The sequence below is a fragment of the Ambystoma mexicanum genome, chromosome 2q, assembly GCF_040938575.1.
Source record: "Ambystoma mexicanum isolate Mex_15411 chromosome 2q, UKY_AmexF1_1, whole genome shotgun sequence".
Classification (NCBI taxonomy): domain Eukaryota; kingdom Metazoa; phylum Chordata; class Amphibia; order Caudata; family Ambystomatidae; genus Ambystoma; species Ambystoma mexicanum.
In genome coordinates, this window is record NC_090924.1 from 1307011094 (window position 1) to 1307023945 (window position 12852).

General features: G+C 45.5%; 1 protein-coding gene across 5 annotated transcripts in view; it reads right to left on the bottom strand.

The window, feature by feature from the left end:
• Positions 1–7697: 7697 nt before the first annotated feature.
• The window catches only part of NOD1 (nucleotide binding oligomerization domain containing 1), a 567072-nt gene continuing 561917 nt past the window's right edge, over positions 7698–12852 (bottom strand). For all 5 annotated transcript variants that reach the window (XM_069648761.1, XM_069648760.1, XM_069648762.1 and 2 more), the window contains one exon: positions 7698–12454. In XM_069648761.1, the coding sequence (XP_069504862.1) occupies positions 12382–12454 (73 nt within the window). In that variant the 3' untranslated portion in view covers positions 7698–12381. The remainder of the gene's footprint in view (positions 12455–12852) is intronic.

The window sequence follows — 12852 nt, forward strand, 5'->3', positions numbered from 1 at the left end:
GTAGGTGAAAGTTTCCACTTGCCATAGATACTTCTTCCTCTGGGGAGAAGGCTAAGGAGACAGTGTGGACGTCTGAAGGTTTACCCTTACATCTGGGATCCCCTTTCACATGGTCAGTTGACCCACAAACATAACATTTCCCAAATGTCTTGATGAATGGGGGTCTGTTCTGACCTCCATCTGATTTGGGTCCATATGGTGCACTAGCCCGATTCGGTTTTCTCTGTGGTTTACCCTTATGTTGCTGTTTGTGGCCCTCTTTTGGATGGGAGGTATTAGAATTCTCCTTGTTATCTTTGTTTGGCTGCTTTCCCTCATCCTTCTTCTGAGTAGCCCCAGAATCCTTGTGAGTAGCCCTGTTGGCAACCCACAAGTCAGCAGCCTTAGCTAACTTCTTTGGGTCTATCTCCTTAGAATCAGCCAAGTGCTGTCTGAGCTCAGGAGAGCAGGCATCATAAATTGACTCCAACATAACAAAATTCCTAATACCTTCATAGGTGTTTACTCTGTAACCCTTAACCCAACCATCTAAGTTTTTCAAACATTCACATACCCAGGTAGCCCAAGGGGTACCATCATGCTTTTTGAGGGTCCTAAACCTCATAAGGTACTGGGAAGGGGTCTTTCCAAATCTACCAATTAAAGCTAGCTTCACACACTCATAATCCATCCTATCCACCTCCCCCAACTCCATCACAACATCAGATGCCACAGTGGGTAGCCTAGAGAAGAGCCAGGGACGCAACCGATTCCCTGTAAGACCTTGAATCCCATGGTTATATTCAAACATTGCCAACCAATCCAAAATATGAAGCTTAACCTCATACATACCCACAATTTCTTTAGGCATACAGGGTCTCTTAGGACTGGAAGACCTAGAAGACTCTGGGAGAGAAGCATTTTCAAGAGATATCCTTTTCATTTCTAGTTCACGATTGAACTCCATTTGTCTAAGCTTAAGTTCTTGGTGTTGTTTTTGTTCAGTTTGAGCATTTAAATGTTTGAATTCCAATTCAAGCCTCATCTTTTCTAGAGCAATGATTTCAGGACTGAGTGTAGGACCTGTAGGGGTCCCAGTGGACAAAGGTTGAAGTTGCTGAGCAGGTAAGGGAGCAGTGAGGCCTACATTATGAGACATCTCTGCCTATTCTAACTCATCAATAATAGACACATTATCATCCTCATTATTTTCCACATTTGCTGAGGGGTCAGGTATTTCAGACCCACCCTCCAGATTTTGTTGCTCTAACAACCTTTCAATCAATTCAGACTTTTTGCCTTTAACAGAGATTCCTTTCTCTACACAGATTTTTTAGATAATCCACAATGCAACTAAGGTGGGTCTCCTGACTGTAGCTTTCCATATCAGACATGATTAATATTGCTTTTTAGTGATGTTTAGCCTTGTGGTTAGTTGATCCAAGGTAATAGCAGCACTAAGTGTAATCACTATACTTGATCCTCACCGCTGTACACCAGTGTTAGGCAGAACCTTATGCAGTATCCTTTGGGAACACCACACACAATTAAGACTGCAAGTGACAGTACAAATTCACCCTTGGTACAAGCCTGTACTATTCAGTAAAGTGGTAGCGATGGCTGAGCAGCCCGACTTATCTCAAGAGTAAAGTGAGCAGTATCAATAGTTACACAAAGGACAGCAATTACTATGATTCAAACAAACACTGACTCAAGGTTTCCTAGTAAAAGAATATACATTTATTTAGATATCAGTTGTAAAACATTTCACTAAAGTAAAGCAGTTGAAAAATCACACTCTTAATACACCACACCACTCTCAATAGGTTCTGGACAAGTTAAGCTCAAAATGAAGTGTGAGCAATTTAAAAAGGGAGGGAAAGACAAAGTTACACTACAATTGAGCAGCACCAACAAGCAAGTAAGCAGGGCAATCTAGAAAGAGGAACTATGGTGATGGAATCAAATCAAAAAGGCTTACTGCCAAAGTCAATGGGACAAAAAGTCTTTTGCTCAAGATCACACAGTTCAGGGTAGTTCGCGGTTAAGTCTTTGCCAAGAGTTCCGGACGAAGTTGGTCGGCAGAAAAGGTAGTTTAAAGAGTAGAGAAGGACAAGCCTTCGGTTTGGTGAAAGGTTTCACACACCTTCGCCGCGGCTGGTCCTAACGAACAACCAAATTTGCACAGTACATTTAAATGGAGAAGCTGCTGTAGCTGAGGCTGACGTTCCTGGCAGGTCCTGCAGGCTCACGGTTCCTCAAGCGGCTGTCGGACTGATACGAAGTAGGAAGACTGGAGGGTCCTACACTGCCCATGGAAGAAACCAGCAGCAGAGCAAAGCAACGAATAAAAGGTGCGCTCCTTAAAACCCAAGCAGGGTCCGACCTTCCTGGCTATCCGGTTCACTGTAGCTCTGTACAGCAAATTCGACCAGTGGAGGGAGTCCTGGCTTGCAGTTTGGGCGAACTGGTTGGTCCTACCAGCTCAGGGCAAGAAGATTCCTGGTGGATCTTCTCTGTCGTTGGAGTCTGAAGATTCGGACCTGCAGCAGGGCTTCACCGGGCGGTCCAGTCATTGTAGGTGACCTCTTCTGTCAGCTCCTCATCGATTCTTTCGTTCCAGTGGCGACTGACTTCCAATCCCAAGAGACCTGCTTTTTAAGCAGTTTTCCCCCATTCACACAGTCTGGCTGTCAATCACACAGCAGGGTGACTGTCCTGGCGGGACAGTCACCTAGCCAATCAAACAGGAGTGCGACTTGGGCTACCAAGGGAACCCATGGCAGGGGTCCTAAAACCCCTCCCTCACATCATGCCTACCCAGACTTTCAGGCGCCTAAGGAGGGCTTCTGTGTTGAAGCCCACAAAAGGACGGTGGACAAAGGGACCAAACCTGGTTTGGCACGCAGAGAAAAACACCAGAAAGACATTTTCAAAAAGAAATGGCGAATAAACCAAGCCGGAATCGTATAAAAAAAGTATATGGTCTAGCGGGTTTAAGTTTGAGACTACCAAGATTGCCTAAAACAATACCAAGGTTGTTTAATATAACTGCGGTAGAAAAAATAGGGTAGTTACCACTGCCACCAGCCAAGTCTTGACGAAAAGGAAGCGAAACAGTGCTCCAAGAGAAACAGACAAAACGGGATAAGTATAAACCCTTTCCAGTACTCTATGTAAGATAGGTTGTACTCGGTCTGTGGATTTAAAGAGACTAATAAAGTCAATGGCAACTTTACATGTTCTGGGACACAATAGTCAGTCCCAGAAAATAGAGTCGGAGTTGGGCAGTCTAAAAGACAACCCTGTGTCACTGCACTGAAGGTGCTGTGTAACACACAGTAAAAAGATGATGCCTATGGAGTAGGTGAAGCTCCAGAGTCCAAGAACACATAAAAATGTAAAATACACACAGCAAAACACATGTAAGAGTGGGATAAAGGGCTCAGACTCTTACCAGATGAAAAAAATAAATCCTAGAAATCCAGCAAAGCTGCTGAGGGACTCAGTAGGTAAGGGAAATTAACCATTCTGGAGAATTCTCCCTAACACTTGTCTGCCAACGAGACAACTTCCTGGATTAAACGCTCATCGCTGCTCACTATATGGTAATCGTATAGAGAATCGCTGTAATGCATGATCTATTTGTGTTTTAATCTAGGGAGTTAGAGGATGTAAAAGCTTTGCTGTGTAGCGAATGCACCTTTCAGAGTATCCATCGCGTGCTGCCTTTTTCTCCAAGCCCCGATCTGCTCCTGCTGTCGAATGTCGACACAGTAAGCATGGATCTCAAACCCTTTGTGTCCCCAAGGCATGTGAAAACACACTATTTGTTTTGGAAAGACGACACCCAAATCATCTTCTCTTTACCTGAACTCTCCTCTGATCTATCAACATTTCCAACTGTCTCTATGCCATTAAATATTGGATGGTTTGCACCCGTTGCTTATGATGGTGTTTTCTTTCTTGCTCTTCACAATATAACTGCTCTTGTTTTTCCCATCTTTTTTCTTCAATCCACCCTCATGAGAGAATATCCATGTTAATCCTGGGCAGAGAGACAGCAGCATTGCTGGTAAAGATGTGTGATCCATCCTCATGAGAGCATATCCATGCTAATCCCAGTCAGGGACACAGCAGCATCGCTGGTAAAGATGTGGGATCCACCCTCATGAGAGCATATCCATGCTAATCCCGGGCAGGGACACAGCAGCATCGCTGGTAAAGATGTGTGATCCACCCTCATGACAGCATATCCACGCTAATCCCGGGCAGGGACACAGCAGCATCGCTGGTAAAGATGTGTAATCCACCCTCATGACAGCATATCCACGCTAATCCCGGGCAGGGACACAGCAGCATCGCTGGTAAAGACGTGTGATCCACCCTCATGAGAGCATATCCACGCTAATCCCGGGCAGTGACACAGCAGCATCGCTGCTAAAGACGTGTGATCCACCCTCATGAGAGCATATCCACGCTAATCCCAGGCAGTGACACAGCATCATCGCTGCTAAAGAGGTGTGATCCACCCTCATGAGAGCATATCCACGCTAATCCCGGGCAGGGACACAGCAGCATCGCTGGTAAAGATGTGTAATCCACCCTCATGAGAGCATATCCACGTTAATCCCGGGCAGAGAGACAGCAGCATCGTTGGTAAAGATGTGGGCTCCACCCTCATGACAGCATATCCACGCTAATCCCGGGCAGGGACACAGCAGCATCACTGGTAAAGATGTGTAATCCACCCTCATGAGAGCATATCCACGCTAATCCCGGGGCAGTGACACAGCTGCATCACTGCTAAAGACGTGTGATCCACCCTCATGAGAGCATATCCACGCTAATCCCGAGCAGTGTCACAGCAGCATCGCTTCTAAAGACGTGTGATCCACCCTCATGAGAGCATATCCACGCTAATCCCGGGCAGTGACACAGCAGCATCGCTGCTAAAGACTTGTGATCCACCCTCATGAGAGCATATCCACGCTAATCCCGGGCAGTGACACAGCAGCATCGCTGCTAAAGACGTGTGATCCACCCTCATGAGAGCATATCCACGCTAATCCCGGGCAGTGACACAGCAGCATCGCTGCTAAAGACGTGTGATCCACCCTCATGAGAGCATATCCACGCTAATCCCAGGCAGGGACACAGCAGCATCGCTGGTAAAGACGTGGGATCCACCCTCATGACAGCATATCCACGCTAATCCCGGGCAGGGACACAGCAGCATCACTGGTAAAGATGTGTAATGCATCCTCATGAGAGCATATCCACGCTTATCCCAGTCAGGGACACAGCAGCATCGCTGATAAAGATGTGTAATCCATCCTCATGAGAGCATATCCACGCTAATCCCGGGCAGGGACACAGCAGAATCGCTGCTAACGACGTGTGATCCACACTCATGAGAGCATATCCATGCTAATCCCAGTCAGGGACACAGCAGCATCGCTGGTAAAGACGTGAGATCCACCCTCATGAGAGCATATGCAGGCTAATCCCGGGCAGGGACACATCAGCATTCTTTACGATTGTATGACGTATTCCCATTAGAGGTAAAGTTAGGTGGGCTGCATTGGCTTCATCATAGACTTTCTGACCCTATTAAATCCAAGATGGATCCTATAAGAAGGATGTACAGTGTGTCGAAAAAGGCCTGTGAAACCTTTTTGCATGCCACTTTTCTGAGCAAGGCTGCTTCCCTCTCCATGTTTTACTCTTTCCTTGGTGATATATCCCAATAGTTGAGAATATGAAAATCAGGGACAAGGAGTAGGGAAACAATCATTGGCATAGTAACAGTTTTGGCTTTTTTGTAGGCATGGGATAGTCATATGCCAGGTAATGCCATAGTGGTAGTCTCTGTCCATTAGTGGTGGCAGCTGTAAAATAGTGCAGACACCTGGGAATATAATAGCAGTGCCTGGCAAGTGCCTATCTACTAATGATACACAAGCCAAACTGTTTACTTTGCCAATGCTTGTTTTTAACAGGACTTCAGTGATACACATACATACTGCTTATACAGTAGCTAAAGGCACACTTGGTTCAGACCTTTTTTTACAGCAGTAGATCATTTACTACTCCAATCAAGCCATTAAGTCTTCTGAGTGCTTTGAAATAAAACTGGCATGCACGTCGAGCACACAGTTTGATATTCCTGATTGATAAAGTTAGCTCAAAGTTAACATGGAAGGATGAGTTTTGGAAAGGGCGGATGTATGTGGCAAAGGGAATAGGGAACATCATGGCCGTGGGCAGTCAATGGCTGGGTAAGTAACCAAACAACAACCAAAAGCTGTGCATCTCCTCATATCCTGTATGCCTTCTCTCTGTACACGAATGCCATAGTTTGGGTCACTAGGTGGCGCTTCAACACTAAAACAGACCAAACTAAAAATACCCATATAGTGAAGCTGCTGCCTATCCACACGTCCCTTCCCCTCTACCAGTGGTCAGAAACATTATACAATCTATGGGATTCAAATTAATGAAAGAACAGCACATTTGGGAATGAGACATGCAAGGATTTATGTATATGTGCCAACTGGCTGCTCTCAGCTACCTTTACACTCTTTTCAGAGCAATGTGTCTTTCTGACACTCGCAGCTGATACCAGGACATCACGGGAGGGTCACTCTGTTTTCCCGCAAAACTCTTCCCGCGAGGACTCCCGGGAAAATGAGGTCACTCCTGTTCCCATTGCCCCTCAACAGGATTGCAGACGATCATTAAAACCTTTATTTCAGATTGTGATTTTGGATCAAGAAACATAAGACAGAATTCTTGGCAGGAAGCCCCCGAAAAATCTGTTTTAGTAGAAATTGAATATACGATGGTGTAGGTCTACAGGGTATTTGTACCTCCCCGCTGAAGCCTAACATTGGATTTCTTTTAGTTCTGAATGCAAGATCGTTTGTGTGATGTGTGTGTAAAGAAGAGAACAGAAGATGTAAAATCCCTCAAGAACTTTCATTTCATCCATATTCTTCTGGGGGGTTCCTGAAATGTAGGTGACCTGCGATGCTAGACCTGGGGGGATATAGCAACATGGGCGAGAGGATATCACATTTTGTTTTCACCTCCCAATGCCCAGGGAGGTCTCTTCACATTTACTTTACTTTATAGCATTTATATTGCGCGGCCATAGACCCGTGGGTGTGAGGGCGCGCACTCAGACAGAAATAACAAAAATCAGGCAGAAAGTATCCTGAGGTCAGAGAGTTGCTGGAGGGGGGGTATTAGATGGATGCTTATTTAAAAAGGAATGTTTTTAGACCCTTTTTGAAGTTACTCAAAACTGAGGAATTACTTAGGTGACTAGGTGACAGATCTCTCTCCAAAGACTACCTCTTGAGATGCGTGCCACGCCTTCGATAATTAATCCATATCCGCCAGAAGCAGGTGCACATGGGATTGTGGATCAAAAGGCGACATGCCATCGCTGTTTAAGAATAAAAGCCAGCCTTGGACCAGCAGTTATAGAGTCTCCACGAAGGTAACTTCTTCCTACTCATGAATCTATCCTGAAACATTAAGGTACTTCAAACATTGAAACCCCCGTGGAAATAGGATTAGGACATTAAAAGGTACACACATACATTTGAATTGTTCCCTTACTTTCCACACTATTAATACTGTTGACTCCCTCCTGTTGGCTTGTGCTCGTTAGAAAAGTGACAAGACAAGAAACGTGCAGAGAGACCACATTTCTTTCCAGAATGCATTTTTATTAATTCTTTACTTAAAGTCATGTAAATATACTGCGTAGTATTGAGGGATAAAACACGCCAAATCCTCAATTTTCAAGATATCAATAAATAACATGGACCATAAAAAGAAGCCTGGGAGCCATTTACATATGTACATGTAACAATTCATTTAAAAAAAGCTCTCATTGTAATTGGAATAGCTTTCTTCCTTGAGACCTTGCAACCTCTGAAAGTTAGCACTGTGTTATGAAAATATATCCTTCCGAAAATAAGAGGCGGCGTGTATTCAAAAAACTTTGGCACCCAAGAGGTCGTGTTGCGCACCGGAAATGGCTTCAGCGCATTTTTTGGCCAGTAAGTGGCCATGCGTAACATGCTCAATGCAAAAACATTCTTGGTTATAAAAACAGGCCGGGCAGATCATTGTACTCCTTGTGCATGCCATGCTGGCCCACATGTGCCTCCTTTCACAATTACACTTGCCCTCCTCCTACATAGGCCACTCTCCAGCGAGGTAGCATTGCACAACCCAGGGGTGTCCCCGCCGCCTCCCGCCAATTCTCCCGCCACTGAACCTCAGCATCCCAATCCAACATGGCGAGTGGGATTTGAGAGCAATTCATGAATTCACATTAAGTGTTAGTACATGCAGAAACTGAAGACAAAGGCTCTGGGAGAAAACAGCATGCCCCTTCCATTGGCACAATTGGATTACCATAATGTACACATTCTTCAAAAAGAGTAAGAAAGAGATTAAGACAGCAGGCACTACAAGACACTGCAGTCAACCAACGATTCCCTTCTGTCGTCCGTTTGCGCCCATCTCCCCGGAAGTATTCGAGTTTTGAAGGAATAATATAGCAGCATGCAAATGCTTGGAATATTTGTGGCTGGAGAAATTGGTATGCAGTGATATAATAGCTGGAAATAATATCGAAGGTGACTCAATATTTTTTTAAAGGCACTTTTCAACACTTTACCCAAATATTCTCGGTAGAATGATCAGATAAAATAAATAAACGGACAAGCCATAGACATACAAGTAGGACTACCGTTAATACAAATAAAACGGTAGTCCTACTTCTATGTCACTTGCCTTTTATGTGGCGGCGGGAGGAGGCATGCTTACAGGCACACTCCTCTCATTGGAGGACAGCACCAGGGAGGGGTAGTGGAAGGAAATGGAGGCGTGAAAGCCATTTCACGCCGCCACTCGCACAGGAAGACTTTCGTCGGGACGCGATTTCGGGATTTCGAAATTGGGTCCCGGCAAAATTCGGCACTGTAGCCACCCACCTTGAAAACAAACCACAGACAGGGTGTTTTTACTTTAAAAAAATCACGGGACCCAGAGGAGACTGGCGATTTCCCTGGACCGTCCCGGGAAAATCAGGGCGCCTGGTCACCCTAATTCTAGGACTGGCGTTTGTTTATATAATTGCACCAGTCCTAAAATATGTTGGAGAGGGTGTTTAGTGTCTTTAAAAAAAATATCGAGTTATCCTCAATATTTTTTCCAGTGATTATATCACAAATAATTGAAAAAGGACTGTTCTAATCTCAGTCCGAGAAAATTTAGGCAAAAGCGTTTGAGTGGTCAGCCGTGTGGATGAGAATAATTAGGAGTGTGCTTGGGCACGGTGCAGGCAGGCGGGCGTGAACAACAGACAGGAAAGCCAAGAAGACAAGCAACCACACATTTCTCAGGGCGACCAGTCAAACAGCACTGCCTTTCTGCATCACTTCAGACAGGAAGGCCTGATATGTTCCCTGTGTTCCAAACCCAGACGGGGGCAAGGCTACAATGCAAGCTATTACTTGAGTTTACAAATCGTTGCAAGCCTTCATTGTGAAAAAAAAGCAGTTTGGGCAAAATATTCCATACCCAACTTGGGTTTCCATTCATTTTAGTTTAGAAAAACAACTTTGTGCCAAAGGACTTTTATTTCACCCAAGAGGGGAGTTTCATATGGTTCCCAAACTTCAAGTTAGGGAGCAGCAGCTAATTGGATCAGATCTTGTGTGGAAGACGCATCTTCTGTTGTAGCATTTGGCACTGTATGATGACTTGTGAGCTTGAGGTCCTGATGCAATGGACTCTTGACATCACACTGCTCGATTGCTGTCAAGGCCGCACTATAGCACCCGGCCCTCCCACCAGGGTCTTTTGAAGAAAATATTTTCCAAGATTTCTTCAGTTTTGGTAGTTTTCAAAAATGCAAAGCAAAGATGGAAAGGCTCTCTACAAGTTGCACTGGCATTCAGCACTTGGGGTGAGCAGCTTCAACACTGCTTTCAAAGGTGTGACTCAGCTGCTGGACTCCTAAAGGCTGAGGTAGCTCCACAAAGTACTGCTGTAGTCTGAGAGGATGAAGCATACAGAGTAAGAGTGTACAGCATAATTGAGGTAGGAATAAGGAGACGCAAGTTAGTAATTTCCGTAACCAGAGGACTAATGCCGTAGACTTCATATTGACAGACTAGGCTAAGTGCGAAAGGTTAGGGAATGGCCAACTTTGGATAAATATTGCCGCACTGTGAGAGCAAGGCAGATCTGCTGCAGAACACTCTGGAATCACCTCTTTTCTAATGAGCATACTTACGCTTTGTCAGCTTTACAAATTTGCAAAAATTGAAAGTTCATCTTAAAAAATTAGTTAAGGCGCATTAGCATATACCCCAGCCGAATTAAAGTGTTTTGCACTTGCTCACAACACACAACTACTTCTATTTGGACAATGTAGATTCTTTAGCACCTGGGTATGGTGGAACTGATTTTGGATGCTAACTTGACACAAGTGTATGTGGACAGGAACATGGCTGGAGGGAGGGGGGGACGCGTGTAGTAATATCTCTTGTGACGGTCCTAGTCCTGGTTCTAGCTCAGATCACAATAGGGATTCTTCGGCCACCTGCTGTCCTCCAGATGTTCTAGACTATGAATCCCAAGATCCTTCACTATTGACTGTGACGATGGGAAATGCTGTACAAAACATCTGCAGAGCCAGAGGTTGCAGACCCTTGCATTAGTGGAACGGCTAACGGCTAACAGGATGTGGCCCGTTCGGTAGAGAAACCTGTTGCAAACAGCACCTCGAGTGTCCGCAGAGCAGAAGACACCCCTATTTGCCAGTCAGTGGGTGATGCTGCACGAGATCATTTGGGAGGGCTACAAGTCTTAGGGACACTGCTGCTGTGCATCTTGAGGGTGGGACCAGAGAACGTATGAGGGGGGGCGGTCTGAGGATCTGCATCGGACCATGCTTGGAGATTGGCAATACAGAGGCATAAAGGACGGGCGTACTGAAGTCCATGAAAAACCTTTCAAAGAACAAGAAATACAAAAAAAGGAAACATTTGCACATGCATGTCAATTACACAAATCGCACAGGTGAACTGACCACGGTTGACAGAAACCTACTGAGATCCTGGAAAAGAGACCCTGCTAGTGCTGCGGGTTTTCAATCCAAAGCCAAAAGGCTGTCGAATAATAAGTACGAAAAAAACATGCAGTTCTCTCTCACAGTTCACACCGGCAAGCAGCAGCCGGGCTGCTGACTTCATCATTCAGGCAAGTAAGGCATGCAGAAAAAAACCTTGATGCACTTGCAAAGAAGACGATTAGTGTTCCTTTTTCTACAGACCAGTTAGTGCACTTTTTACGTAACAGTCAATGAAAACCAGCAATCACATCAAGCCACCGGCCGGAGACTCCATGCCCATAGTCGAACAATAAAAATAGGGGCTTGGCCGGTAAGGCTCAGGCTTAGCAATCAGCAGGCGGCTTTTTGCCCGCAACATGCAGCACAAGGTGGCCGTGCAAAAATAAAATGTTTGGCAAGATTCGGGCATCAAACATTCTTTGAAATCTGGTGCTTGGATGGAATGAAGTCAAAAATAATGTTTACGACACTATGAAAATAAATTGGGAGTCTGGAAAAGATCGAGCACATGAACTGTTGACAATGCAATGGAATGTCATGTCTCGGGTAGGCCATCAAGGCGCTTTAAATTGTGCAAACGCAAAACAGTACTTATAGGTTTGGTTGCCCCACCCCAAAAAAAGAAATTGATTTCGAGGGTCCTTCAAGGTTTTCCTCATTAAACAAAGAGCAAAACAAATCGCTCTATGCTACAAAGAGTGCATTATCAACTTCATTGGGTGGGGTGCAACGGGTCAGGAGATGGAAACCCTGGAGCACATTTACTCCAAGGCCAGCGACTAAATCCCTTAACACCTACATGTGCGTCAACTAACAAGCAATGTGCCACTTCTCAACCTGCAGAGGATCAAGCTCAGGGTGACGTTGAATGATACATTCCAGCCTAGGAACCATTCCTGGTGATGGTCGCTCATGAACCTCCCCAGAGCCTACTACCCGCACTTCTGCCTTGATTGCCTGGAGGGCGATCAGGGCTGTGGGGATTAGAGCCTAAGGAGATCTGCTCTTGTTTAACCACTCGCAGGGATCATCCGCTGGTCGGTGCCGGAATCTCAGGCTGCACACCACAGTATCGGCTGCTCACGGAGAAGATGTCCACCCTGAGGGACATCGAGGGGGAAGGAAGAAGGAGTAATCCTCTCAGTAGTAGATGATTCCTGCTTCGTCGGTATCGGCTGCGCGTGGAGAAGAAGTCCACCCTGAGGGACATTGAGGGCATGCAAGAAGGAGCAATCCTCTCAGTAGTAGATTATTCTTCCTTCGTCTTCAAGAGGGTTGGGGTCCGGCGGTTTGATGAGGTTACCATGCAAGCTGGAAGAAAGTGAGCAAGGTCGTGTTAATAACCAGTAAGCTGCACATGCTCGACAGTGAATATAGTACATTCTCCACTTTCAGAGTTTCTTTGGCAGAGACAGGATGAACTGCAGATGTATACTCCAGAAAGCAGAAAGAAAATGTCACTGGAAGAGCCTTTAATCAGGGTCAATTTCGCATGTTGAGACTGCATACCTTCCATAGACATCAATCCAGCAGCACCCCCGAAATTAACCTGGAAATGTGAACTGTATATACCCCAAAAGTGCGTACACGTACACACACACACACACACACACACCCCCCCCCACCACCTCCCCCCCCAAAAAAAAATACTTCGATGAGCTCTGCAATTACTCCTTACTCCAGACGCACCCCGCATTCAGCCCTGACCA